The sequence below is a fragment of the Phycodurus eques genome, chromosome 11 (genome assembly GCF_024500275.1).
Source record: "Phycodurus eques isolate BA_2022a chromosome 11, UOR_Pequ_1.1, whole genome shotgun sequence".
Taxonomy (NCBI): Eukaryota; Metazoa; Chordata; class Actinopteri; order Syngnathiformes; family Syngnathidae; genus Phycodurus; species Phycodurus eques.
In genome coordinates, this window is record NC_084535.1 from 7,099,937 (window position 1) to 7,125,682 (window position 25,746).

General features: G+C 39.6%; 1 protein-coding gene across 16 annotated transcripts in view; it reads right to left on the minus strand.

Moving 5' to 3' along the window:
- The window catches only part of LOC133409475 (receptor-type tyrosine-protein phosphatase epsilon-like), a 68,605-nt gene that overhangs the window by 13,877 nt on the left and 28,982 nt on the right, over window positions 1-25,746 (minus strand). For 3 of the 16 annotated variants that reach the window (XM_061689529.1, XM_061689527.1, XM_061689523.1), the window contains 12 exons: window positions 20,438-20,503; window positions 18,894-18,912; window positions 16,793-18,789; window positions 10,946-11,148; window positions 10,632-10,758; window positions 3,322-3,393; window positions 3,149-3,248; window positions 1,884-1,957; window positions 1,299-1,435; window positions 1,043-1,133; window positions 893-969; window positions 784-820 (listed from right to left, as the gene is read on the minus strand). In XM_061689529.1, the coding sequence (XP_061545513.1) occupies window positions 784-820; window positions 893-969; window positions 1,043-1,133; window positions 1,299-1,435; window positions 1,884-1,957; window positions 3,149-3,248; window positions 3,322-3,388 (583 nt within the window). In that variant the 5' untranslated portion in view covers window positions 3,389-3,393; window positions 10,632-10,758; window positions 10,946-11,148; ... (1 more) ...; window positions 18,894-18,912; window positions 20,438-20,503. Of the gene's footprint in view, window positions 1-783; window positions 821-892; window positions 970-1,042; window positions 1,134-1,298; window positions 1,436-1,883; window positions 1,958-3,148; window positions 3,249-3,321; window positions 3,394-3,607; window positions 3,709-10,631; window positions 10,759-10,945; window positions 11,149-16,792; window positions 18,930-20,437; window positions 24,826-25,746 lie in introns of those variants that run through there. The other 13 variants (XM_061689525.1, XM_061689524.1, XM_061689522.1 and 10 more) reach the window with 13 other exon arrangements.

Genomic DNA, 25,746 nt, shown 5'->3' on the forward strand with positions numbered 1-25,746 from the left:
AATGCACATGTACAATAGTGTGTGTATGCTTTGAAAACATCTGTTCTGCTGTGTTCCAAAATGTTCTATTATGTACAGCACTTTGTGCTGCATTTCACATGCATTCAAAGCGCTATGTAAATACATTTTTGATTAACTGATTGATTGAAGACTGATACTATAGCCGTACTCACAGACATATATTCTTTAACTTTTGTGTAGAATGACAAGTATGACTGCTGAGGAGTTGTGACATCCCCATGTACAGGTATACGTCCATCTTTATAGCTGTATTATACTGCCCCCGAGTGGCCAAGGCGCACACACCAGATGGAGCAGCAGAATGACCATTCATCGAAACAAAAAGTGTGACAAAATCGGTTTAATTCTTGACATTTTATTTAAATCATTAAAAGAGACGTTACAAAAATGTTTGCTCTTTTTATCTCAAGGTACCACTGGTGTCTGTTTATATCAGTGGAAGTGTTTTTTAATTGTTTCTGCATCATTGGCAATCAAGTTGTATTATCTTCTACATACCGGGTCAGTCCAGTTCATACCCTAGGGTTAATATTTCATGTATATACTGGTCTGCTTCATGTAATATTGTAGGGTTATGGTGTATTGAGGGCTTGTCAGTTTATACCCTAGAGTTAATGTATATATATATACACACACACGCACACACTCCTTTAACCATTGATACCGTACAGTTAGGGAAATGGTTACAACTTGGCCAAAATTCCTTTGGCAATTAAATCTTCTGTGAACTTTTCCCTTAAAATAAGTTTGAGTTCCATTTACCTTGAGCGGCAATGAATTTCTTCTTTTGCTTAAAACCCTGTGCAAGAACAGACTGTTAGTCAACATCAACCTTAGTGACCTTAAAGCTATTAGGGCAATTGTGACTCACATCTATGTAAGATGCGTTGATGTAGTCTGAACACACATGTCCGCCGTGACTGCTCAATACCACTCTTGAGTGGTCGTCTGCAAGCAAGAGAGGAAATAAATCACACTTCAATAAAGTCAGTCTTGTCTTCAGGTCTGGCGGCTCACTCACATGGTAAAATGTTGGGGTATCTGTTTTTGTCTCTGTTGTGCTCCTTGCTGGCCTCCTCAAAGGACCCGTGGCGGTAGTAACAGGGCAGCGACTATAACGAGAAAACCTCATGAGAGAGGAAAAACAACACACACAAAAAAAAAACACACAGAACAAACGCTGGGCGTCGTAACTTTTTAAGGCTATTTTCAGTATTTGCGCAACAGCCAACAGGGCAGAAGGTTAGCGTCCGCTGCTTTTGTGCAGATAAACCTACATTGAACTCCTCTCGGAAGAGCTTGCCGTCGTCGGCAGAGCGCACACGGTACTCCTCCTCCAGCTCGTCCAGCGGGATGGAGAAGTACCTCTTGGAGGGTGAGGGGGATCTGGGGAGGAGGACCACTCTTTGCTCTCCTGTGTTTAAAAAGGAATATATGGCGGTCAGAAGGCTAACGATTCCCAGTAGGCGCCATTACGAGCTGGCGTTGCACCTGCAACAACAAGCCGGGCGCCCATTAAGATTTCCCACTTCTGCGGATCCATGACAGAAATGATTTCTTCAACTCGTAAACAGAGCGCCGCCACGGACCACGTGAAACTGCCTCGGCTCAAAATGTGGCCTTTCCGTTTATTTATATATATATATATTTTTTTTTAACTTAAAATGAAAGTTTATAAGGCTCCCTACGTGCTGGGAAAGCTAAGAGGCCTCCACAAACTTCCCAGTTACCTCAGACTACACACGGGGAATTGTTCCAATGCCATAAAGAATGTAAATGTATGAATCAAATGTCGATATTTAAAAAAAAAAATCAAGCAGCAAAGCATTACATTTTCATGGAGTGGTGATTACATTGAATACCTTGTTCCTCCAGGAAGCCATTTGGAAGCTTTTTATCCACCGAGGTAACCAGAGCTTTCCTGTGGTTCTTGAACCTTACAAAGAAGCAAAAAAAGAAGTTAAATATGTCAATTTGAAAACACAAAAAAATAAACAAAATAAATAAAAGTTAGCTTAAGTAACCCGTCAATCATAAAAGGTCACCAAACGTCCAGAGTAATATCAACCATCTGAGAGAGATAAAATTGTTCCTCCTCATGCTGCGAGTAGAAAGACGACAAGGTCCAAGTTGTCAGGACCTGAGCTGACCTCCTTGTTTTATTTGCTTTGCAGCCGTTTACCCACCAGCCACTGCTTACATTCTACTGCTAGAACAACTCCCCCCCTCCCCAGAAAAACATGCATTTCAGACTAACAGACTATGTTAATTAACATTTTCAAGGTTTGCATTGATCACAGTTAATTGCATTAATAATGTAGTACTCAATATGTAGTCCTTCGTTGCAGTTTTAGGTGGGGAAAAAGTCAAATGTAGTTCTTGATCATAAAATAAATTCAGTTATTCAATATATGTCAAAATAAAGGTGACGTGACGCTATCTTTTCTGTTATTTCTTTGGTAAACCAAAAATGTTCATGGACCAATGGTACCCACCGATAGTTTAGTCATTAAAATATTTATTACAAATATATAAAATGAAGAAAATAAGAAAAACAGGATTTTTTTTTTTTTTTTAATTCCAGTGACTTTGTACATTTTGGATGTAAAATATTGTGAATGACGAAGTTATGTTAGGGGCAGACGTGTGACATAATAATTAATAGAAAATAATAATAAAGACTTCAAATGGTGCAGTTAGATGTTTGTGCAACAATGCAAAGAACCTTTAAAAAAATCTGAAAGTAATTATGGAAGGCCAGTATAAAAATGTGAAATCCACAATTTTATTAATCATAAAAAGGCACTAATGTGACACACAAAATAAAGATGATGTAATGTTATAGTTGTAATGCAAAATGTAAGCAGAAATAAGCTCTTATAATCATTGAATGGGAAGAACAAAAATTGAACAGGAACATAAAAATAAAAGTGATGTGATGTATTGAGATGTTGTTGTTGTAAGAACTAACAAATAAATATACTGTACATAAACAAATTATATTTTCCATTATGAAAGGGCAGTATTGGCATATAAATCCAACGGGGATTTCATAATAGACATAAAATGAGGTTGATAGTTTGCTTTGTGTTGGTGCAAATTCAAGCAGCGTAGCAGCTGCGCTCACCTGAGGCAGTAAATTGTGAGTAGGACGACAAAGATGAGCACAAGGGACAAGATCAACGTGGAGGGCAGAACATGAGCACCCACCTGGTGGCTGGGGTTACCTATGCAGAGGACACAATAAAGGGGGAGGGTACTTTACAAAGAAAAAGAGTCACAATCATACTCAGTCTTTACCTGCCGTTTGGTTGTCATGAGATGAAATGTTCACAACTGCAGAGATCCCGATCAGAAACAACACCATCCTCTCTGTGGGGAAGAAAATAAAAAGGGATATGAACAGGCCTTGCAATTTCACAGTAAATCCACTTGAGGGCGTCGACTCAATATGCAATCGAAGTGCAGCCTGGATGCTCGGACAGTGATTGTGCTCATTCCATCCCTTATCTAGAACTCCTGCCCTCATTAGGGTCAACACGGTCATTCACACCTATGGACAATTTAGAGTCTTCACTGAACCTACCTAACATGCTTGTTTTTGGAACGTGTGGGAGAACATGCAAACTCCACACAGGAGGAAGGCCGGCGGTTTAAACCCAGAACACGAGCTCACCGTGCTATATCCTAGAAAATATACAGGGTGGGTGAAAAGTAACTAGGTATTAGAAATTGCTTATATAATTTTTAGTACCTCTGAAGTCATTCTGAAAACATTTTTTAAACAGACAACACTCACAGGAATTTGTAACAGAAATATGGATTTTAAATACATACAATGCAAGTAAATGCAGGTTTGATTGAAACCATGAGTGATAAGTACAGTATTCATATTCGAATATGTTTATTACTGCGGTTGCACGTCATCATACTGACAGCTGCTCTTAATATTGTACTCCTCTCAAATAGACAAATAAGGAAAGCAAAATATTGGAAAACATTTCTGCAGCTTTTGTGTGTATCGGGTCAAAACCAAATTATTAAAAAGTACTTTTGGATAGTGGACGGCTCTATACATTTTGTATAATTAACCACACATTGACAGTTAATTCTGATTAATTATTCATCCATCCCTTTTTCTACGAGGCTTATGCTCATTAGGGTCCCAGCTAAACTGGAGCCTATCCCAGGTGACTGAGCAACAGGCTGGGTACACCCTGGACTGGTAGCCAGCCAATCGTAGTGCACCTATTAATTATCACAATTCTCAGAGAATGGGTCCACTTTTCCCCCCACTTATCATCCTTAATTACAAGTTCAACAGGGTTGGAATAACTGTTCAAATTAGAAGAGCACCTAGAAAGGCTTACGCCAAGGCCGAAATTTGTAAGTAATTTAAAAGAATTTGCATTGCTTGTTTGTTTTTGTCCAGCAAGCATGTACGTGGTCTATTCCTTATTAAGGAGAGTGATACGAGGACTTTAGGATAGAGGATAAGTGTTAAAACCCACATAAGCACAGTATCTAGGTTATAATCTTGACCAGATGGTGTTTTCCTCTCACGGGCTGAGTCCTATTTCTTCCTGCCTGACGCCCTCTGTTTTTTCCCCCCGCTGCTTCCCTGACATCGCTTGTTCACAAGCTCCACTCTCACTTGTTCTTTTTCGACTTTGAGGTTGGGAGCTGTCAGTGCTGTTTTATTTATTTGGATTTTGCTTTAAGGGGAACGGACGCGCCAAGATCCTCGACAATGACACGAGATTTGAATCGGTCTTGACGCGTTTTACTTTTGTGTCTTATTATATCCAAAATGTAGACGCTTCATATTGCCACTTATTAGTCCTTTTTTTCCTGACTCCAACTGAGCAGAGCTGCAGAATAAATTGGGCCCCAATCTACCTAAATGGCTTTGAAGCAACATCTCGGCGTCCTAATTCATCCGCTGTCGTTAGACCCCCTTCTTGTTATAGAAGAATGAAATCAGTCATTGTGCCAATTTACTTCTTCTGGGTCATCGAGGGGCCTAATTTGTGATGTTTGAGAGAGCGCCTTGCGCAGAAGCCTGAGGGGCTTTCACATAAACGCATTTGTGGGCCCTTTGCAGGAAAGTCAGCCGCGTGTCAAAGTGTCATCGGACGACAAACGAGGACGGACCGGGGGGCGGGGGTGTTCGAGTGTTAGGGCGCACCGATGCGGAGATGAGAGCATGCTGACACACAGTGGATATAGAAAGTCGACACACCCCTGTTCAGGTTTTTGTCATGGAAAAAAATTAGACCAAGATAAATTATTTCAAAACTTTTCCCACCATTAAAGTGATCTATAACCTGTACAACTCAACGAAAGAAAAAAAACTGAGATAATATGGTTGCACAAGTGTACACACCCCTGTGTTCACAATTTATCAGTCACAAAATCTCCTAAACATGTGGGAAAATGTGTTATTTTCCAATGAAATCAAGGTTGAACCTTTTGGCCATAATTCCAAAACACTGCTCGTCACCAAAGGAATCATGGTGATGGCAGCTTTTGAACTGTTTTTTTTTCCAGATGCAACTGGGGCTAGAGGGAATTATGAACATTTTGAAAAAGCAGTCAGTGTTATCACAAAGCACAGCTTTCAGGCTTCTGCATACTAGAAAGCAATAATAATAATAATAATAATGTCAGAAAAAGGCTACTAGAACAGATGGAATTTATTTTGTGTTAAATAAAGGCATTTTAAATGGTGGCAGGCGTGTGCTGACTTCCATTTAACATGAGTTTGAATGTGATTGTTATTTCCAAACACAGCCACGTTCCATATATAAAAGGGTGTGCACACTTGTACAACCACATTAATCGCAGTTGTGTAGTTTTACTTTTATTCTTGAAAAACTTTTTTTTTTTTTGGGTTGAGTAATCCAGGTTATAAGTCACATTAATTATGGAAAAGGTTTTGAAAAGTTTAATTTGGTCTTTTTTTTTTTTTACAAAAATTGGGGATTTACACAGTTATGTGTAGACTTTTTGTGTCCACTGTATGTTCACATCAGGGGAAGGGAACCTTCTTATCTTGGAATCACTAAATTTATTACTAATAATCTGACAAATTAATCAACTATTAGGGGCCTGAAAATTCACCAATTGTTGGAAGCGCTTTTATTCTGGGGAAAATGCATGTCGGGTAAAAGAATACGTGAGTAATTAACACACTCACTACAAATGTTTATAACTGCCTATATTAATAGATTAAATATACCACAGACTATGATCCCATATCACTTTGATACCATTTCAAACTCATTTCACAACATTATCCCTAAAAATGAACGGTTTACAGATTATTTGATTTTCAGAGGAAGAAAAACAAATACACCGGCCGGAAGTGCATGTGTACATCCACGAGAAAAAAACTCCAATAACTTCCACTAACAACCCAGGCTAAACTAAGCTCCTCTCCGACATACAAATGTGTTAGTCGCTCAGTCGAGATGTACAACATACTTCCTTGACACCAATTACTACTTTGAGTAGCACCTCCTAGAAAGTTGGACCAGTTTCACCAAATCGACATGAAATTGGGTGGTTATGTCTATCATAACAAGAAGTCTCAAGGCCCCACGCTTGAACCTGAACAGGAAGTCGGCCATTCTTATTTGAAGCAGAGATTTTAGACGAATTGCAGGCCTCGTACTTCTATTGGGGAACTTGTCCAAATGAGCCCCATTTGGAAGGAGGATACTACAAAATGGGTGATGTTTCACTGCAAGTTTACACCATTTAACGTTTGATGATCATTTCGACAGCCTGTTTTTAGAATTACTTGGCAGGCGGGGTCCCCATCCCTGGTTTACATCGTCCAGATTAAGTCATGAAAAGGCCCATTATGCGTGATGAATTATAAACATCACAAACCCATTGTGCATGCCATTACAAGATATTACATCACATGTTCTCATCTCACATGTATGCACGCCTGTGCAGCTGTGTTCCCACAGCCCGAGGCCACGTGTCGGGGCGTGGGTGGATTCCCTCCCTTGGCGCTGACCGCGTCGGCATTTGAACCGGAACCAGCCTGCATGTGCGACGGGCACTCGGTGACCCGACACAAGTTCGCATACGTGCGGGTCACTGCTCACTGCCTGTCATCTACAGTGTGTACTGTATTAGCTATACAGTGTAAAGGCAGGAATGGAAAGAGGAGGATGTGTCAAGAAGGCTAATGCTATGAAATAAAATTGGACATTGTTTTTCCAATTTAAAATCCACGTTACTTTAAATGCACGTAATATGTCAAAACAAAATGTTCATTATTATAACTTGCATTCTGTATACCGGGAAATAACTACCCACTGAATGTTAATTCCTGTTAATGCTAATAATTCCCATAGATAGAGTCCAACTTTACATATATTTCCCCAATTTCTCAGTTCAGTTTCCTAAGGAAATTTTCAGAAAATTAAAATTAAGGTGGAAATGTTAAAAAAAACAAAAAACAAAAAAAAGTGTGAAAATGCTGTGGGTTAGAGAAGCCAGCTGTGGAGCCTTGTTTGTTTTATTTATTTATTATTATTATTATTATGTATTTTCTAATTTTTTTTGGTGGGGGGGGGTGTTATTTGTTCTTCTTCTGTGGGGTTAATTGGCAATTGCCAAACCATCTTAATGGCTCATGAGCACCACCAACTGATATTGTCCTTCCACTGCAAGGAAACCAATGTGGTTTGATGATGGCTGCCATCTAACTGCGGGGTTCGAAAGCACAATTGTATCTCAAATTTTTTGACAATGGCCAAGGGACAGCTTGTGTCTCCATAAACCCATAATAATGTTATCATTATAGGTACTGTATTAAAAAGTCTGAGGAACATTTCGTTTTTCAGTTGAACTTGCTTATAAAAACCTTCCATTTGCAAGTGTCCCCCCCCCCCCCCCCCCCCCCTTTTTACACTTGCACTAAGCCACTCATTTGACAATTTAAAAAAAAAAGATGATCTTGGCAACAACAGAAATGCGTTATTTTCCTAATTATAAGCCATTGTACCAAGCCAATGATCTTGTAGCTTTTATTTTATAGCTACAATTATTACATATTGTTGCTTTAAACTAGGAAAAGTCTCTTCAGGCTGGCCATCAGTGAGAACTAATGCAATTACTTCCAGCTCCCGTACCAGCTTGGCATGAAACGACTCCTGTGAATTAAATTATGGAAGAGCGTCCCATCCGCGCATGATGCAAGGCTAACAACGAACGTGCGGCAAGCTGCTCCGAGCTTGAGGCTAATTCTTCCTGCGCCACTCAAGACAAGCAGATGAGCTCTGCCTTCATTATGGTGGTGAAAAGATATTGAGGTCAAAACCACATCCTGAGATGTTTAATCCATTCTAAAGGCAAGAGAGGTTTTTTATTTTCCCCTTACACACTTACACACACACTTAACCTCTCAGAACACAAGCCCAAAGCTCATTATTGCAAAAAATATTAATTTGAGTGCAGATTTACCGTATGTCTTTATGCAAACACCAGTGTGAAGAGTCTTAATATTTAAAATAAAGCATGATGAAATTGACTCCATGCTGACCTCTGGACCTCATTTAAACAGCTCTTATAAATAATGGAGCTATAGGAAGGAAAGAAAAAAAAATACATAATGATGTCATTTACACATAAGACACATGCTGATACAAGCGTGTCATTATTCTAATGTATGCTGCGTAATTTAAATATCATGAATAAAGTTAAATATTGATTTAAATCAATGTCAAGGAACTTTAATCACACTTAAAATTTGCATTAAACGCATTGTTTGTCATCAGTGCTTTCCAGTGATAAGCATGTTTAACCTTAAACATGTCGTGCCTCATTAGAACGTGGAAAAACAATTTGTTTATCGTATGAAATTCACTGCTTCGATGTAAATGGTAATGCATTCCTAAGGTTCATCATGCGATGGTGCAAAGTAGTACAAATGATATATAATCTATTTTTTTTAACTTACTTTTTCACCCTAATTTATCCTCCTCTTCTTCTACTGGCTGTTTATGGCTCAAAATATGGCTGTTTATGTTAATTCCACATACAGTACATGGCAGGTAATCTCCTTTAAATCCTCTCTGTATTCTTCTGTTTGTTTTTGGTTTTTTTCATGAAAGCTGCCTACTAAAGTAATAAGATGTTTACACCGCCAAAAAAAAATAAAAAATAAAATAAAATTAAAAAAAAGCTCCTCAAAAGTGCAAATTAGAAACAGAAATACAGCGTGGCAGACTTTTTACACTGCAAAAGGGTTGCTTCATTGAAAGGTTCAACTAAATCAATCCCTACGCAAACCCTGATTACAAGGGCTGAAAGGTGCAATGAGCCTGTAAGGTTTTATGGACTACTTACGAGTAAGTACTTGATGTGAAATTGCATCTAATCACACCTGGAGCCAGATACTTTGTCACCCCTTCTTGACTTATGAGTAACGCAATCTGGATCCAATGTTATGCCCTTTTCATTAAGAAGGCATTAAGTGCATTAAATGCATGTTGCCAGAGCAATAAAACAATTCACGGCGAGGTCGTAATCAGCAGACACTCCAAACATTTTAATTCCAATGCCGCCATGATGGAGACTGATTTTCGCTAGGTGTATTATGTTAGTTTGTCGCTTTAACATACACTAATGACATTTACATTCACCACAAGGAAATCTAATAAGATCCAGTCGGAGTGTTCCACAAATTAATTTAACAATACTGTATGTTTATTAGTGTAGAACTACAATGCATCAAACAAGAGTTGTTTGTAATTTTTCACCCCGCTAGTGTAGCTAAATAATAGATAAATGGATTAAATTTGTGAAGGGGACAATTACTGTACATGTAAATGAGGTAGATCAGACAAGTTATTTTGCATTGAACTCTATTGCATTTTACATATTAAAGATGAAATGATTTTAAAGAGTATGAAATGTCTTCACTTTTCTGGCATGTAATATTGATAAGATATTTTTATTGACTGATTCATGCTTCTGTGTATCCTTTCGTGTTGTTGTTGTTGTTTTTTTGTTCACAATAAACAAGTAGGGGCAGCACGGCGAGCTAGTGGTTCGCACATCTGCCTAGTTGTTCTGTGGTTCGGGGTTCGAATCTTGTTGGCATGTTCTCCCCAATGGTTGTGTTTTTTTTTTCCCCCGGGTACTCCAGCTTCCTCCCAACAGTCCAAAAAACATGCATGTTAACTTCATTGAAGACGAAAATGTCCATTAAGGTGTAAGTTAAAATGTCTCTGTACTTCTTTTGTGGTATCTAATAGTGTACGTAGATTACACTGTTTAAGAACGCGTTTGCATTGATGTGTGGATTAGATGGCCAATTTAAAAATAAATAAATTAATTAATTTTAAAAACCTGCAATCATAACTTTCCAAGTCAAAACTGCCTTTGTAAGGAATCTGAATTTAATTAGAAGTAAGTCCACAGAGTCAAGCAGTACTGCATCCACACATTGTGCACCGATCCATATCTTCTCACAAACAAGTGGCTGCCTCTTTATAAAGAGATCCTTCTTCTCATTTCCAAGGCGAGAGAGAACAAAGATGTGTTTTTAAAAAAAGATAGAGATAAGAAGTAGATGGAGCACAAACCTGCCAGTGAAGTGCGGCAACGGGGAGGGGGATGAGAGGGAGGAGGAGATGTGAAGGGATCAATGTCTTGTTTGCTGGTTCACACATATTGTAGAGTAAGTGGCTATATGGAAGACATTCTTGGTTTCTTAAAAAAAAAAAAAAAAAATGAGAGGGAGACACCCTGACGGCGTTTAACACGGCAGGGAAGCTTCACCACAAGAAAAGAAACTTCAGTAGACATGACGCATCACTACAACGAAGACTGTGATAATAGCGTCTGAATCGCCCGTCTGCTGCACTTGTCAATTATTCAAATGTTTTCAAACACTTACACGTCCAAAGAAAGCCGGCGCAGTCTGGTATCAGTGGAGCCGTCCGTCCATAGCGGCCATGCGATCACACTTTTCCCAGGACTTATTGCTTTTGTCTCCCGTTTTCTGACACAGCTCACATCCTTTCAGAGGACGCGATGGCCAAAGTATTAAGATGGATCAGGACTTCAGATTAGGATCGAGGCACATGGGGTCACAAGAACCTGGAAAATGAGGCAAAGGATGAAAAAAATCTTTTCAAATGTCAGAAACCAAACCAAAAATGTGAAATATATTACTGGTGTTCCATACTAGACTTGATCTTGTTTATAAATGTACCGGTGCATGTCAATAAATCTCAATATGCCATTGCTAATTTCAGTAGTTCAATTCAAAAAGTCAGATTTTCAGATTCATTAAACACAGAAGGCATAGGTCTTACTTAATTTCTACATTATTTATTTTGATTGATTCATATGTAATATTCAAATTTCTTTTTAAGTTTCAAGTTTTTTTATTGGGTGTAATCTATAATCATGAAAATCAAATAAAATCATGAAATATTTCACTCTGTGAAGTCGATCTAATACACACATTTCACTTATGGAATTGAATGACTGAAATAAATGAACATTTCAGTGATATTCTAATTTATTGATATGAGAGCTGAAACGATGAACACAAATAATTTGATTCCAAAAATTGTAGAGCGACCATATTTGGTAACTCAAAGTGGATGCCACACAGCAGTACCATGGAATTTCTCCCCGTCAACCAGTGAAGAAATATATATGTCGTATATAAGTATATAAAAGTATATTATCATGTTAGAATTATAAATGTTGAAAAAGTAACTCACGTAAACAAAAAATTACAGACTTCACGTCCTGCAATCAATGTTTCAATGTTCATAAAGGTGCTTATTAGGTGCAATGTATAATGTAAAAGAAATAAATATCCAAACTAATCAAATTCAATGTGTGCGGTTTTCATGGAACTGCACCCCCCACCCCCACCCCCAAAAGTGATTCCAGTTTAAAATTAAGATTTGATTGTAAAGATATTTATTACTTTGCTTGAGTGTGAGAAAGTAGCCACACACGCACACACAAGCCGTTTTTGTTCACATAATGTTCAATAAATCTGGCAACAGGTAATGGAAGGTGCAGCTCCAATATTATTCTTTAACACCCCTCCAAAGCCAACAGAAGAAAAGGCTCATTGGTGCTTTTACTGAGTGAACAGGAAGTTGCCATAAAAATGGTGCAAGGTTCCTTTAAAAGCGCATTTGTATGAGTCAGGTCAGTCAAGCAGCTGCGATGCATTACGTTCCTCCTTTGAGTATGTATTATACATACGGTACTAGCGTGTAACTCACGAAGGTCGGAACACAATCATGTTCCGTGAACTTTGCCCTGGCCTGCAAACACAAATCCTTCCAGCAAATCCGTCAATCAAAAAACGAAGATCGCAGTAACCGGGCAGAAAAGGGTGAATATTAGTGTTGATCGCTGACTTTTGTGGTTCTTATTCGAAACAATATGATGTTGACGAAGCGGGGTAAAAGCTGTGAATAATGAATAAAGCAGCTAATCTGACTGTATAATAGAATTTGAAGGCTCGTGCTAAGGTTGCTGCAATGGAAATGTACAATGTGTGTATTATCATTGACGACGAAACGCCTGAGCTGAATGATAATGGGAATAAAAAATGCAGAAGCTCTAAATTATTCATATTACACTTCCCCAAAAAGTCCTGTGGGAGTTTTGTATGAAGCCATCTTTATATCTTGTTCTCTTTCCAGGCCCGCACACTCGCTCGCATTTACAGGCGGTGTGCACATATAGCAGGGGCGCACGCGTGCATTCCCTCCACGTACAGTCCGGCCCGCTGACTAAGAGGCCAAACATCCAGCTCATTAAAGTTTTAAGCCGTCGCGCTCGCCCATTCAATCATTAATTCATGGCGAAAACAGGCGGTGAAGACGGGCGAGGGCCCGGTATAGTGATGGAATCACTATTTGTTTCCAGCTAAGTGATTCAATGACACTTTTTTAAATAAATGTAGGGACACATTTTGGGCGTGTATTTCATCCACCACATGATGACAATGTCATCTATGGCCCTCACAAAACATGTATAGTGACTCTCCACATATTGGAGCAACAAAATTATTACTTTGGCACCACCTTGTGGCTTCCTGGTGCCAAAGCAACTATACTGGAGTGAGTTGAGGAGCTTCATTTAGGCAAAAATACTGCTTTGCTGCCATATTTGTGCCAAGGAAATAGTGGTTGAACGACTTAAGATTATTTGTAGTTGACTATGATGTGATTAAAGTGGTTGTCATTGATATGTTTCAGCACAGTAGATGCATATGTAGGCAAAATTGTTGGTATTCCTGCATTATGGGGCTGCTTTGCTACAGTACATGCGAAAGACTATCAGGGCATTCTGGAACAAAATGCAGGCTACAATGTCAGAAATCTTAATCTCAGTTTCAGGTCATGGGTCCTCCTCCAACGGAATAAAGACCCAAATCACACAACTAGAAACACCCAAGAATGGGTAAGAACAAAACAGTAGACTGATCTGAAGAGCCCTGATCTAAATCTGATTGAACAGCTGTGGATGGAGAGATGAAACGTGCGCTCTGGCACTTATCAAACGTGAGACAGCTGGAGCAGTTTAGATCAAAAAGCGAAGAACTTTAGAAAAATACCTATGGACGCGTGCAAGTCTCATTGAGACTTCATGCTTAAACGAAACCAGGCTGGTCTCGTGAGTATATCGCCCTCCCTTCAAAAGGGGCAACTACCTCCAGGGGAAATAGCTGAGAAAGGTTATTTTCATGCCTCTATTAAAGAGGATGAGCACAGTAATCTCCTCTCTTCGGGTTGAAGGACTCAGAAATGAGAAGTGACAGTCACTATAGAATGGCACACAGTAGAGCGCAGACCTCTGCCAAGCACAAACACTCCTAAATATGTCTGACTGATTCGCTTGATTAAAAAAAAAAATAATAATAATAATAATAATTTAATTGTGCCAAGGACTGGGTGATACTGTTCCACTCCAGTCCGATAGGTGGCGGTAAAGTGGACTGGCAGATTTTACTTTGAACATGCTGAAACATTCAGTAAAACAATTCAAGCTAATAAGCATCTATACAAGAGATTAATCAAAATTCTTGAATTTGATTGACAGTGTATTTTATGCATTTCATTTAAAAATATTGTTCCTGTATTGGGCTGCACGGTGAACCCAGTGGTTAGCACATCTGCCTTCCACTTCTGAGGTTAGTTAAACAACTAAACAGTGCTGAAGCAGTGATTCTTTTGCATACCACTGGAGGGAGCCCACATACACATTCTGCGAATCACTGCTAAAGAAGATGGCCGCGTATTTTTGTGGTTGTGCATCATCAGGCCCATAACTATTACTGAGGGGCTTTTCTAATATTTTGTCCCTTGTGCAGCAAAATGTGTTACAACATTTGCAAAGCGGCGGCACGGTGGACGACTGGTTAGAGAGTCTGCCTCACAGTTCTGAGGACAGAGGTTCAATCCCCAGTCCCGCCGGTGTGGAGTTTGTATGTTCTCCCCGTGCCTGTGTGGGTTTTCTCCGGGCACTCCGGTTTCATCCCACATCCCAAAAGGTAGGTTATTTGAAGTCTCTAAATTGTGAGGATAAGCGGCTCAGAAACAACTCTTGTACTGGATCACGTTTTATTGTATAGGTGTACCTAATGAAGTGTCCTGTGTGTGTAAATCTATTCTCCAGTCTTATTACTGTACTGTAAGATGACTTAAAACTGATAAGCCACTTATATATCAGTTCAATATATATGTGTTTTGACATAATCAACATAATTTCCTGTCCAACCCTGGTATAATAGGATACTGTCATAATAAATGAAATGAGTCTTCATACGATGTTGTTGTGAGTCTAACATTAGCTCATGTATATTCCCAAGGACCGACAGGAAGTGGGCCATGCGGGGGTGGGAGGGGTGCTATCTGACTCAGTTTTTAATATAGGCCGTCTAATCAGGGGACAGGAAATGAAGGTTACGTCCGTTGTTGTGAATGAGGTTATGGACAATTTATAATTCATGACTGATCATCCGCCTATCAGGCCACAGTCATGGCAGCCACCCGTGAGTAAAGGACTGACGTTTTTAACGTTCATTTGCGATCCAATATAAGAGCTGTATCAAAAAAAGTCTGCAAAAATAATGAAAAATAATGCTCCGTTTGGATTGGGTGTTAATTTAATATGTTCACTGTACTGCGTCATAATGAGAGCTGTTTCTAATATTGTGACTTTCTCACTTACAGAAAAAAAGGTAACAATAATATTAGCATCAACTGCTAGCAATGTTGAATGAAGGAGGACGAGGATCCCTATTGGCCACGTGGTCATGGGGTCCCCTAAAAAATGCCGCAACCTCTATTATCTATTGCATCTGTTATAATGTCACGAAATATTATGTACATATAATTATGCTTTTTAAGCATTATATGTACATGCAAATCATCCATCTTCTATAGTGCTTGTCCTCATTGAGGTCACAGGTGAGCAGGAGCCTATCCCAGCTGACTTTGGGTGAGAGGCGCCGTCCACCCTGGACTGGTTGCCAGCCAATCGCAGGGCACATATAAACAAACAACCATTCACACTCACATTCACACATATGGGCCATTCAACCTAACGGGCATGTTTTTGGAACGCGGGAGGAAGCCACAGTAGAATTGGGGGGGGGGGGTTGCAAACCTGAGATTTGAACCCAGAACCATCAAACTGTGAGGCAGGCGTGCTAACCACTAGGCTGCCCCTACAGTTTATTTCATTAACACAAAAGGACACATATTTAAAACAGTCAATAAACTATTAAAAAAGTAGGATGATATTATGAGCTCTCATCTGCATATTGTCAAATAATCATACAGTACACAAAAGAAAACAACTTGTCCTAACTACCTAATTTCCATGTAATTGTCTCAAATTTACACTGAGATTCAAACCTTTGGACAATTTCGACTAGTTGTCAATGAACCTCCATGCGCACTTTTGAAATGTGGGAGGACGTTCCCGAAGAAAACCTATGCAATCACAGGGAGAACACCTGAGCTAAGATTCAAACCCAGGACCCCTATACTGCGAGGCATTCAAATTATTATTATTACTTTAATGGATAATTGGTATTTCAGGGCCCTGCAGCCCCAAGCTCAATGCTACCTTGCCTACCACTGCAAAGTATAACCATTAGCCACAACTACAATCATAGTAATTTTCCAAATTGAGCATTATGGACATGTTTTCTTTTTACAGCATATTGAATGGGGAGGTGTACCTAATGGATTGGCCAGTTAACTAAACCTCCAATTATGTCATGTTTAGGCACCGCCATCACATGATTGTTATGAATGCAGCCTGCAGGCCTCAATGTGCACACTGTAAAGTGTGTGCAACCCTCTACACCCCCCCCCCCCCGCCCCCCCCTCCTTTGCATCCGTGTCTAGACCAGTACGGGTCTTGCACATACACCGCATACGCCCCCTCTCATATTGTATTGATTTTGTTTATTTGAAACATTTTTTGGCCAATCGCTCTGATTTGCTCCACTATTTCCTTCCAACATCTGAAGGAATGGCAGCGTGCATGACAACATCCGCGGCGCTATATAGCCTCCTTGACACTCGTAACAATTTCTACTCGAGATGCTCACGGTGCAACGTGGACCGATGGAGGACACGAACACGTCCAAAACAAAACAAAAATAATAATAATAAGAGAGAGAGGGGGGAAAAAAATTAAAATCACACCATCTCTAGTTTTGCAGTGATCACGTTCTCCCGCATCTTACCTTGCAACATGACCATAATCAGTCGGCTGGAGAGGATGATCGCGCTTCTGGTTCCGTATACGCGCTGGTGTGGCTTTTCTCCTTAGAGAAGGGAGAGAAGAAACAGGCGCAACCATGAAAAATGTTGTCAAAGCGTGCAACGGATGATATTTGCGTCAGATCTGTGTGTTCGGATGCGCCTGCTGCGTGAGCTCGCGTTACGGCAGCCTGCGTGGAGCCTGAGGAGCCTCCCCCTCCTTTCCTCTCCTCCGTACCAGTCTTCAAACAACACCATCCGGCTCACAAAAATCGCATATCATTGCAACGTTATCTTTCTTTTGCATCCCCTCGCCCCCATTTTTTTTTGGGTGGGGGTGGGGGGCGGGGTATCGAGTGTGACTAGTTATACCAAGAAGTATTTGCAAAAATGAGTTCTCGTCATTTTAACCAATCCTCACAAGGCGCTTGAAATAAAATGTATTACAACGGATTCGAAAACAAGACTAAAGTGCATTTCGAGATTTTTTTTCTGAATAAATGATTGTTTTAAGGTAATTGCTAAACGTGCGACAAACTGATAATTATGTAGTAGGCTACGCAGTTGTACAGATATAGCGTCAAACAGTCGTTAACATTTCATTTTTTGGGACGCGGGTCAAACGATGTCCGATGAAGCACTTTAGCATCCCCCGCTAACTAGCGCCTATAGACATCAGGGGCAATCCCGCGCGATTGCTAATTAATTACTACCACTACAGCGCGCGGTCAGCTAGCTAGCTAGCTATGCCTACACCCAGAAAATGCATCTTCCATGGATGCCACAATTTCCAGGACACCTCCATGTTGTTATTTAAATTCCCAAACGAAGAGGGGACGCCGCGGACGAGCTCGCTGTCCGTTCATCGGCTAAGAGGAGCCCCGGTTAGCTTGTGAGCTAGCGCCTCTTGACCAGGTGGGGAAAATTCCAGCTAATGTATGCTTTAAGCGAAGTACAGTACCTCAATTTCAGGGACAAATGTCAATTATCGTTTTGAGTCAATTTTTATATTGCTTATAAAAGTCTTCAAAAAGAGGAATAATATACTGTAGTTTAGAAGTGTGGGAACTACAATTCCTCAATGGTAAATGGCTTTTTTTTTGTGTGTGAAATCTCTTAAAGCATAGTCTAGACCATTCGTTCTCAAACCTTTTACACCACGTAACATCTAAAAAAAATAATTAAACCGTTTGTGAAAAACGAGGAATACGTTTTACTCTTAAAAACTATATTAAATAGTATTGGAAGCCTCTAACATTTTGCAAAAGTTTCAAAATTAAAATTGCACTTAAATATAGATGTGTAAACCTCAACGATTTCATTAAAAAGTATTACACAAGTTTACTAAAACTTGTACCTAAATAAATGTTTTGAATTTTGTTTTAAATGTACTGTAGTTTAATAAGTTAATTACAACTGAACTGTATCTTACAGATGTACTTTAATGGATTCCCCCCAAATTGATGGCTAGTTTGAAGATTTAATTTTGTGACTCACTGCATACCACTAGAGGGAGCCCTCATACTACTAGTGGTACTAGTGCAACACTGACAACCACTGGTCTAACATCAATGACATTTGATTGTTTTGTTTCAAATCCATAGTGAGAATTAACAGCAAAAATTATCGTACACAAGACTTTTAAAACTATTCTAATACTATATGTTACCAGTGTAATATAATATAAGATGAATGTTAATAATATGTATTGCCACTGCCTCTCTGCTGCGTGGCTGGGAGAAATCACAATTCGCTTTGCACCATTTCATAGGAAATTGTGCTGAGACAGAACTAGTGGTCAGGCGCAGAAGACCAAGGGGATCCCCGGGAGAACGATGAGGCAGCAAGGTCAGGGGCCGACAGGGTCGGCAACGGAAGATCAATCCACGGAAAAGTGCTGGAGAGTCTTGCTCGGGCGCGTAGCGAACAATCTGGCTGAGTCGGAGATCAGGAGAACCTAAAAATAGGATGGTGTAGCTGGCTGGCAGAGTAGAGGGGTAAGTGGAAAAACACTGGGAGAGTTCACCAGTGACTAACGGCGCCAAACATCTTTCCTACAAAGGGTGAAACAATTCTAGATCTTACCTTGAGTCATCACATGCTTCTGAAATTGCACGAAAAAACAGTCACACTGATAATCTAATAACATCAAATAGAGGAGTTTCTAAAATTTTACCTTATTTAGCTCAATTAATTTTTCAAATGATTGGAAACAGTCCATTTGCATGCATATGGTGAGCTGAGCGCTCAATGTTCCATTTTGCCAACATGCAGCAAGTACACTAAGTGATTGTAATTGTGCAGAGTCAAAGATGTGAGCTCCGGTGGGAAAACATGAGAGCAGAAGCCTAAAAGCTCATGTGTTGTCAATGTGCAGGCCCCCGTTGCATGTCTGAAGTTGCCCCGGGAAGATGTGGAAAAGCATCAAGATTAAATACATGCTGTTGTTTATTGCTCGGAAAATATCGACTCGGAAATCTTCCTCCACAAGCTTCCGTGTCTCCTATTGATTTTCTCATGACACGGAAACAAATCATTCAGTGGGAACGGCCACTTTTGTTTTTGCTGACCTCTCGTGGAAGCGAGCACTGAGTCAATGAGGTGATGCTGTCTTTAATGAGAAGCAATAAACTGGTGCCAAAATGTTTACGATCAAGCGGCCCACCAAACTATTTACACGCATAAATGCCCACATAAGATTTGAGTGTCTCTGGACAAAATGAAAACCTGTTAACTTGTATCACCTTTAAATGTTGTGCGAACAAATTATGACATCACTTCCATTGATTCTCCCACACGGATGTAGACAAAACACTGCATATTAAGCATGTTCCAAATGAATTAAGTTATCCTGCTGTCTGACTGGGCCCATAGTAACCACACAATAATAATATATGGCAGCAAAGTCAGCCTGAGGTGTAGATTTAAAACATGTTTTGGCAGTGCATATTAAATGCCAGCAGAGGCCAGTGTTGCTCTTCACATAAAATGACATGAAAGTCCTTTAATGTTGAGTATGTGCATACGGGGACCTTCATCATTTACTTTATTCAATTAATCTTAGCCTCAGAGGACATTCATGGGATAAGTTTGCACATCTACAAATCAACATGGATAGTACTGCATGAAATTCAAATAAACTGATGGAACAGATGGAAGCTCATATCATCCTACTTCTCTTTCATTATTATATATTTTTTTTATACAATGCTTGGATCTCTAATTGCGAATATGACCAACATTAAATCACAGTAATGTAGTTGACCTGTTCATAAAAAAAACTATGAAAAACAAGAGACATTCTGTTCCTAAAAAGTAATTTTTTCTGTTTTAAGCTACTGTAACATTATGCACAGTTTCATTATTAACACGGCGCTTTAATATAGGGGATGGGTGGGGTGGAATCTACGCAAATTATTAAATTAAAAATGTATTGCACATAATAGTTATGAAAAAGTGACTTTTTAAAAAACAGTTTAAGATTAAATGCAAATGCCTTGTAGTTAACGTTAAATACAACTGAATTGTACTATATTGAAAAACAAAAACAAATTTACTGTTCATAAAAAGTAAATGAAAGAAATAAAATTTAAAAAAATGAAAATAAAAAAGTATCATACTGGATTTACCAGTTCAGGGTGTAGCCCGCCTCCTGCCCGATGACAGCTGGGATAGGCTCCAGCACGCCCGCGACCCTAGTGAGGAGAAGCGGCTCAGAAAATGGATGGATGGCATACTGGATTTAAAAAAAAAATAAATTAAAAAAAATTAAAAAAAAGTTTAAACAGCCTGAATGCACGATGGCTGTAAATTTGATTTGCATCATTCTTTCAAGTACCACTAGAGGTAGCATGCATACCACTAGTGGTAATCGTACAACACTGAGAATCACAATATTGTACTTAAAACCTAAAAAAGTCAATCCAAGTATATAATAAAATATAAATACCAAAATATCCCATGTAAAATGGGATATAAATTAATTTGACAATTTAAAAAGTATCACCCATCCTTCGCGACAGTACAGGGGTTTACCAACATGCGACGTTTTGAGGTTACGAATGACACACAATGAACTAGTTTGAAATCAGAAATAAGAATATGTTGCCACACAGCACAAGAAAGCATGTCCAATTACTGCCGACCATATGCACTTTACGTTTTTCATGAGATTGCTTTCCAGTTATGGTTTACCAGTGTTTTTCATCCAAATATTCACTGTAATTTTGGCTTTACTACTGCATAGGTTAGCGGCACACTACGGTACATTTTGACTTTCGTACGAATTTGGGTAAGAGCGTAAGAACAGAACTGCGTCGGAAAGACGACTCACTGTTAAGGCAATGTTTTAAGTAATTTAAAACATTTTGAATTGTTGTACAAGTGTAAAAACAACTTTACCGCTGTATAATAAAACGTAAAAACTACTCACCCAGTTCATTGTAATGGTGTACATTCTGTTCTTATATCTTTGGCCATATTGTACTGAGAGGCCAGGACAGAGATGAGCAATCAACCTTGCAGTAAGATCAATTTCCCTGTCACGCGTTTCCTCTTCGCCATCACAGGTCCGTTTCACCATATAAATGCAAAGAAGGAAATAATATAATATTTTGTTCGTAGGGCAGAGTGCTATTTAAAAAAGGTCCAACATTTTCTTCTCGCAGCCAAGTAAAAATGTGTTCCACCTTCCTATTTCTTCCGCAGTGTGACCTTAACCACCTTTTGGTTTAACAAAAATTGTTTTTGTTTGTTTAAGGTCTGCATAGTAGGGCGGTGAAGCAAGTCCGCACGTGGGCGCCGTGCCCTTGTACCTGCAGCAGCTTGGCACTGGCAGGCGTATTGTCCTAAAATAGGCCAGCGTGACAAGTTGTTCACTGGCGGCTGTCGGCGGCAGAATAAATTTGTCTTTGTGTCCCGCCTGCTGGCTCTCAGGCCAGGCCACGAGAAGAGAGGCTGCTGCGAGCTTTATGACAAAATGCTTCATCCCCCATTAACCTTCACAGAATGGGTATCAGGAGGGGATTTCGGGAAGAATAAAGTACCAGAGTGAGAAGGTGCCGTCCTTCATTTCTCCTCTTTCACTGGGTCATCCCGTAGCTGGACTGGGACAGAAAGCGCTGATAAGAAAATGATTTGAGTATATTGGGCCTTGATCACAAACCAATTCATGATCCCCGGATGCTCTGCGGAATACAAAGAAAGTCTTAAGTGATTTTTTTTCATTATTATGTGTAATCAGGAAGCTTTCTCATACAAGTGTGCCATACAGGCCTGAAATTCATCGACAGGTTGCATGTGCCACAGATTATATTCACCACTGAAATTGGATACCTGGCCATTACACCTTCAGCAGGTGAAAATGGAAGAAAATGTGCAGTTGGTCACCCCTTTTGCAGCTATTACAGCTTCCGATCTTATGTGGAGACTACAAGATGCTGGAGTGTGCCTTTGGGAACTTTCATCACTGACGTTGGACATGAGCGAGGACCTGGCTCACTCACCATCGACATTCTAGTTCATCCCACGGTGCTTGATGGGGTTCTTCCACACCAAAAGCAAAGTTAGGGGCTTGGACGTTGCTTTCTGTACTGAAGCGAAGACATGATGCAAGTGAAAATTAGAAGCATGGGATTGTCCAAAAATCTATCTTGGTAAATTCAAGAATTTACTGCAGATTAGCTCAACCCTTATTTTCATCTATAAAAAAGGTCTGTTGCAATACCTTTGACGATGTCCTACATACAATTGCATACAAATTCAAGATTACATTTTCTTTTAATTAAATGAACATTCATTTGTAGATCAGTTACTAGGAAAATGAACCTTTTAAAACAATCATCCTTCCATCCTCATTGGGGGCGAGGGTGAGCTGAAGCCTATCCTAGCTGACTTTGGGCAGGAGGTGGGATAGACCCTGGATTGATCATCAGTCAAGAGACAGTGCAGGTGGACAGTAACATGACAACTAGGTACACTAAACGCTTTGATCCGCACAATTATCTGGATATGCGGCAACATTTCATGGCTCAGGCTCAGTTTTTGCTTACTACTGTTTCGTTTCTCATGCTTGGCAGAGGTCATTTACAAGCAGCACTAACAGAGGAAACTTAGATCTCCAGAGAGAAAATTATCCTTTTTTGTTACCATCTTAATTATATACTCTGCATTTTTCATTCACACACATGTTCCGGGTCAGTTTTGATACTGTTTTACTCCTTCACCGTTTCGAGATTAGATGGTAGATGTTTCTGTGGGAATGTTTGAAAATGTGGTGGGAACACACTTCTCGGGAATGTTTCAAACTCCCCCCATAAAAATACACACACGTTACTTGGGCTCTTTTACTGCATCGAGATTCACCTACGACGTTTCAAAGACTGACAGCTGCATGTTTCTGGGAGAACCTGTGCAAATGTGGTGGTAATGAACACTGTTAATACCTTCAATTAAAAATACACATTTATGGCATGTATAGTTTCACAGTTTCTAAATGACTACCATTACCACCATTTTCATTGATTTAACCTGATATACTGTGAAATCTAAAATCAATTTTAGGAACTGAACTTCAATGTACACAAACTTTGTAGCTCCTGTAGAAAAGAATGACATTTTAAAATATTTTCATTTTTGTGTATTTTGGACCAGGAAATGTCATCAAACTTCAGGGTGAAAGAATGACATTTGGGTTATTTTTATCGCTGTCAAATGTCAAAATGGGTCAAATTTGTCCCAAAGAGGATGTAATTGTTAAGCACGAGGTACAAGCCGTCTTTTTTTCAATTTGACCAAATTAGAAGTCTACCAGCGTCAACAAACAGACTGTGTTCAACCTTTGTCCATTTACAGGTTGCATTCGAAATTGATTTTTCCACACCCATCATTAAAACAAATACAATCACAGGTTGATTTAGCCAGCTGTTGAAACTCACCATGTGGCACCGGTGGCACGGTACCGGCTCATCTGTCGACCTACCATTTCGACGGCTCTCTTCATTAAAGTAGAGCGCTGTCCATTAGGTGCCGTAATCCTCCTCACCCAGCGCAACGCACGCGACCTTGAAGTGGAGCTGCACTCTGTCTGTAAACAGCTCCCGAGCTTTCACTCCGGTGCAATAAATGTCAGCTGCGGTTTGGCTCGTGCGGGCGGCGGTGGGTGGGCGAGCTGTTCAGCAGCAGTATTTACAAAGTCGCCTTTACTTGTGATGTCGAGGGCACCAAGTGTGACTTTTCTGACTGTCTCTTGCAGCAGGCAATCATTTCTATCTCGCCTCTTAATTGAGCCGGATGCAAGTTAATGATTTCACTCAGAGGGGATCATCAAGATTCAGACAGGCACCTGTTCTTTTGTGTCCGTAGACGCCTGGCAGCAGAAAACCATTAGAGGCCCCATTTGTTTGCCACAGACAGTTGTGACCTTTACAACTGGCACATCCTCTTACCAATGACAGCTTTTCTGTCGTCAAAGCGAGAAGTGAGCTTTCATTTAATATGTGCATAGATTGCATATTTGAGCGACATACTGTACACGAGCTGCGCGTTTTTACATTGGGCGGTTCTGATGTCAGCTTTATAATAGATTTCTAAGTTCTGCTACTGGTCTATCAATCACTAAACGGTTAGGTCCTGAATACATGAATGAAATATAAACCCAGGAGGGCTCTGAGATCGACGGCCTCAGGTCAAATAGTGGAGCGCAGAGTCCAAAGCAAACATGGTGAAGCAGCATTTAGCGATTATGCTGCACGCAAATTGAATGAGTTGCCAACAGCAGAGACGTCAGCCCCAAGTGTGCATGTTTTGAAGTCCAGGTTAAAAACTATTTTTTCCGATGCTTTTTAGAGCATTTCCACTTTTAAATTATATTTATTGCACTGTACGCTCTTTTAATTGTATTTTAATTTTTTTCCTCTCTGTTTTAACTTTTTTTTTTTTTCTTTGTTTTTAAATGCTTTTAATCATGCAAACCACATAGAGTTACCTTGTGTATGAAATGCGCTTTACAAATAAATTTGCTTTGTTTACCCAATGACAATTGTTGTGATGCCAAGTTAAGTGCCATGAGAAAAGGGAGAAAGCGCTCTAAGTGGGATGCAGCGCGGTATCCCAATTCTCAATGACACGCGTATTGTTCAGTGAACACCTCTCTGATAATATCGATCAAAAGTGAGCTTTGTTTTCTTTGTAAAGGCGCTACAGCGCATTATATTCACCACCTAATGTAGCAACTATTAGTTGGTGAGTTATCAAACCAAAACGTGTTTTAAAGGGGGCATTTATAAAAATAAAAAATACAGTGTCATATTTGTTGAAACAGTCATTATGACTTGACAGTAGTACATTATCAATGTGTGTGTGTGAGAGAGATTTTCGACTTGTATGCTCTGTGGAAAAAATAAATAAATAAGCCGCCGTCTCTGGCCCCATCTAGCACCTCTAATGTGTTAATCAAAGAAATGTGGCTAAGCAAAAAAAAAAAAAAAAAAATATATATATATATATATATATATATATATAACTTCAAACCAATAACATTTAGGGTTATAGTAACTTTATATACTTTTATAGTACACTTTTCCAGTGTAACAACGTAACAGGTGAGCGCAAGGCCGCGGGGTTGTGCCTGCGAAGAGTGGGGCTGCGCGTCTGCGACAAATAATTGACAGCTCGTGAGTCAGGCCTGCTGTCTCTGATTGGTTGGTTTTCTTAGGGTGTGGGGGTTTCTTGTGTATCAAATTAAAGGCACGAGATGGGGCCAGCGACGGATGATTTTTTTCCACAAATCGTATTTATCATTTACTACTCTCAAGTCATAACGATTGCTTTGACAAATATTTTTTAAAAAATTATTATTGCGTCTCTAGATAATTAGGAAGAAGTGACGCAATGGTGTAATGGAAATATAACAGCCACACTACAATGACAATAGTTAAAA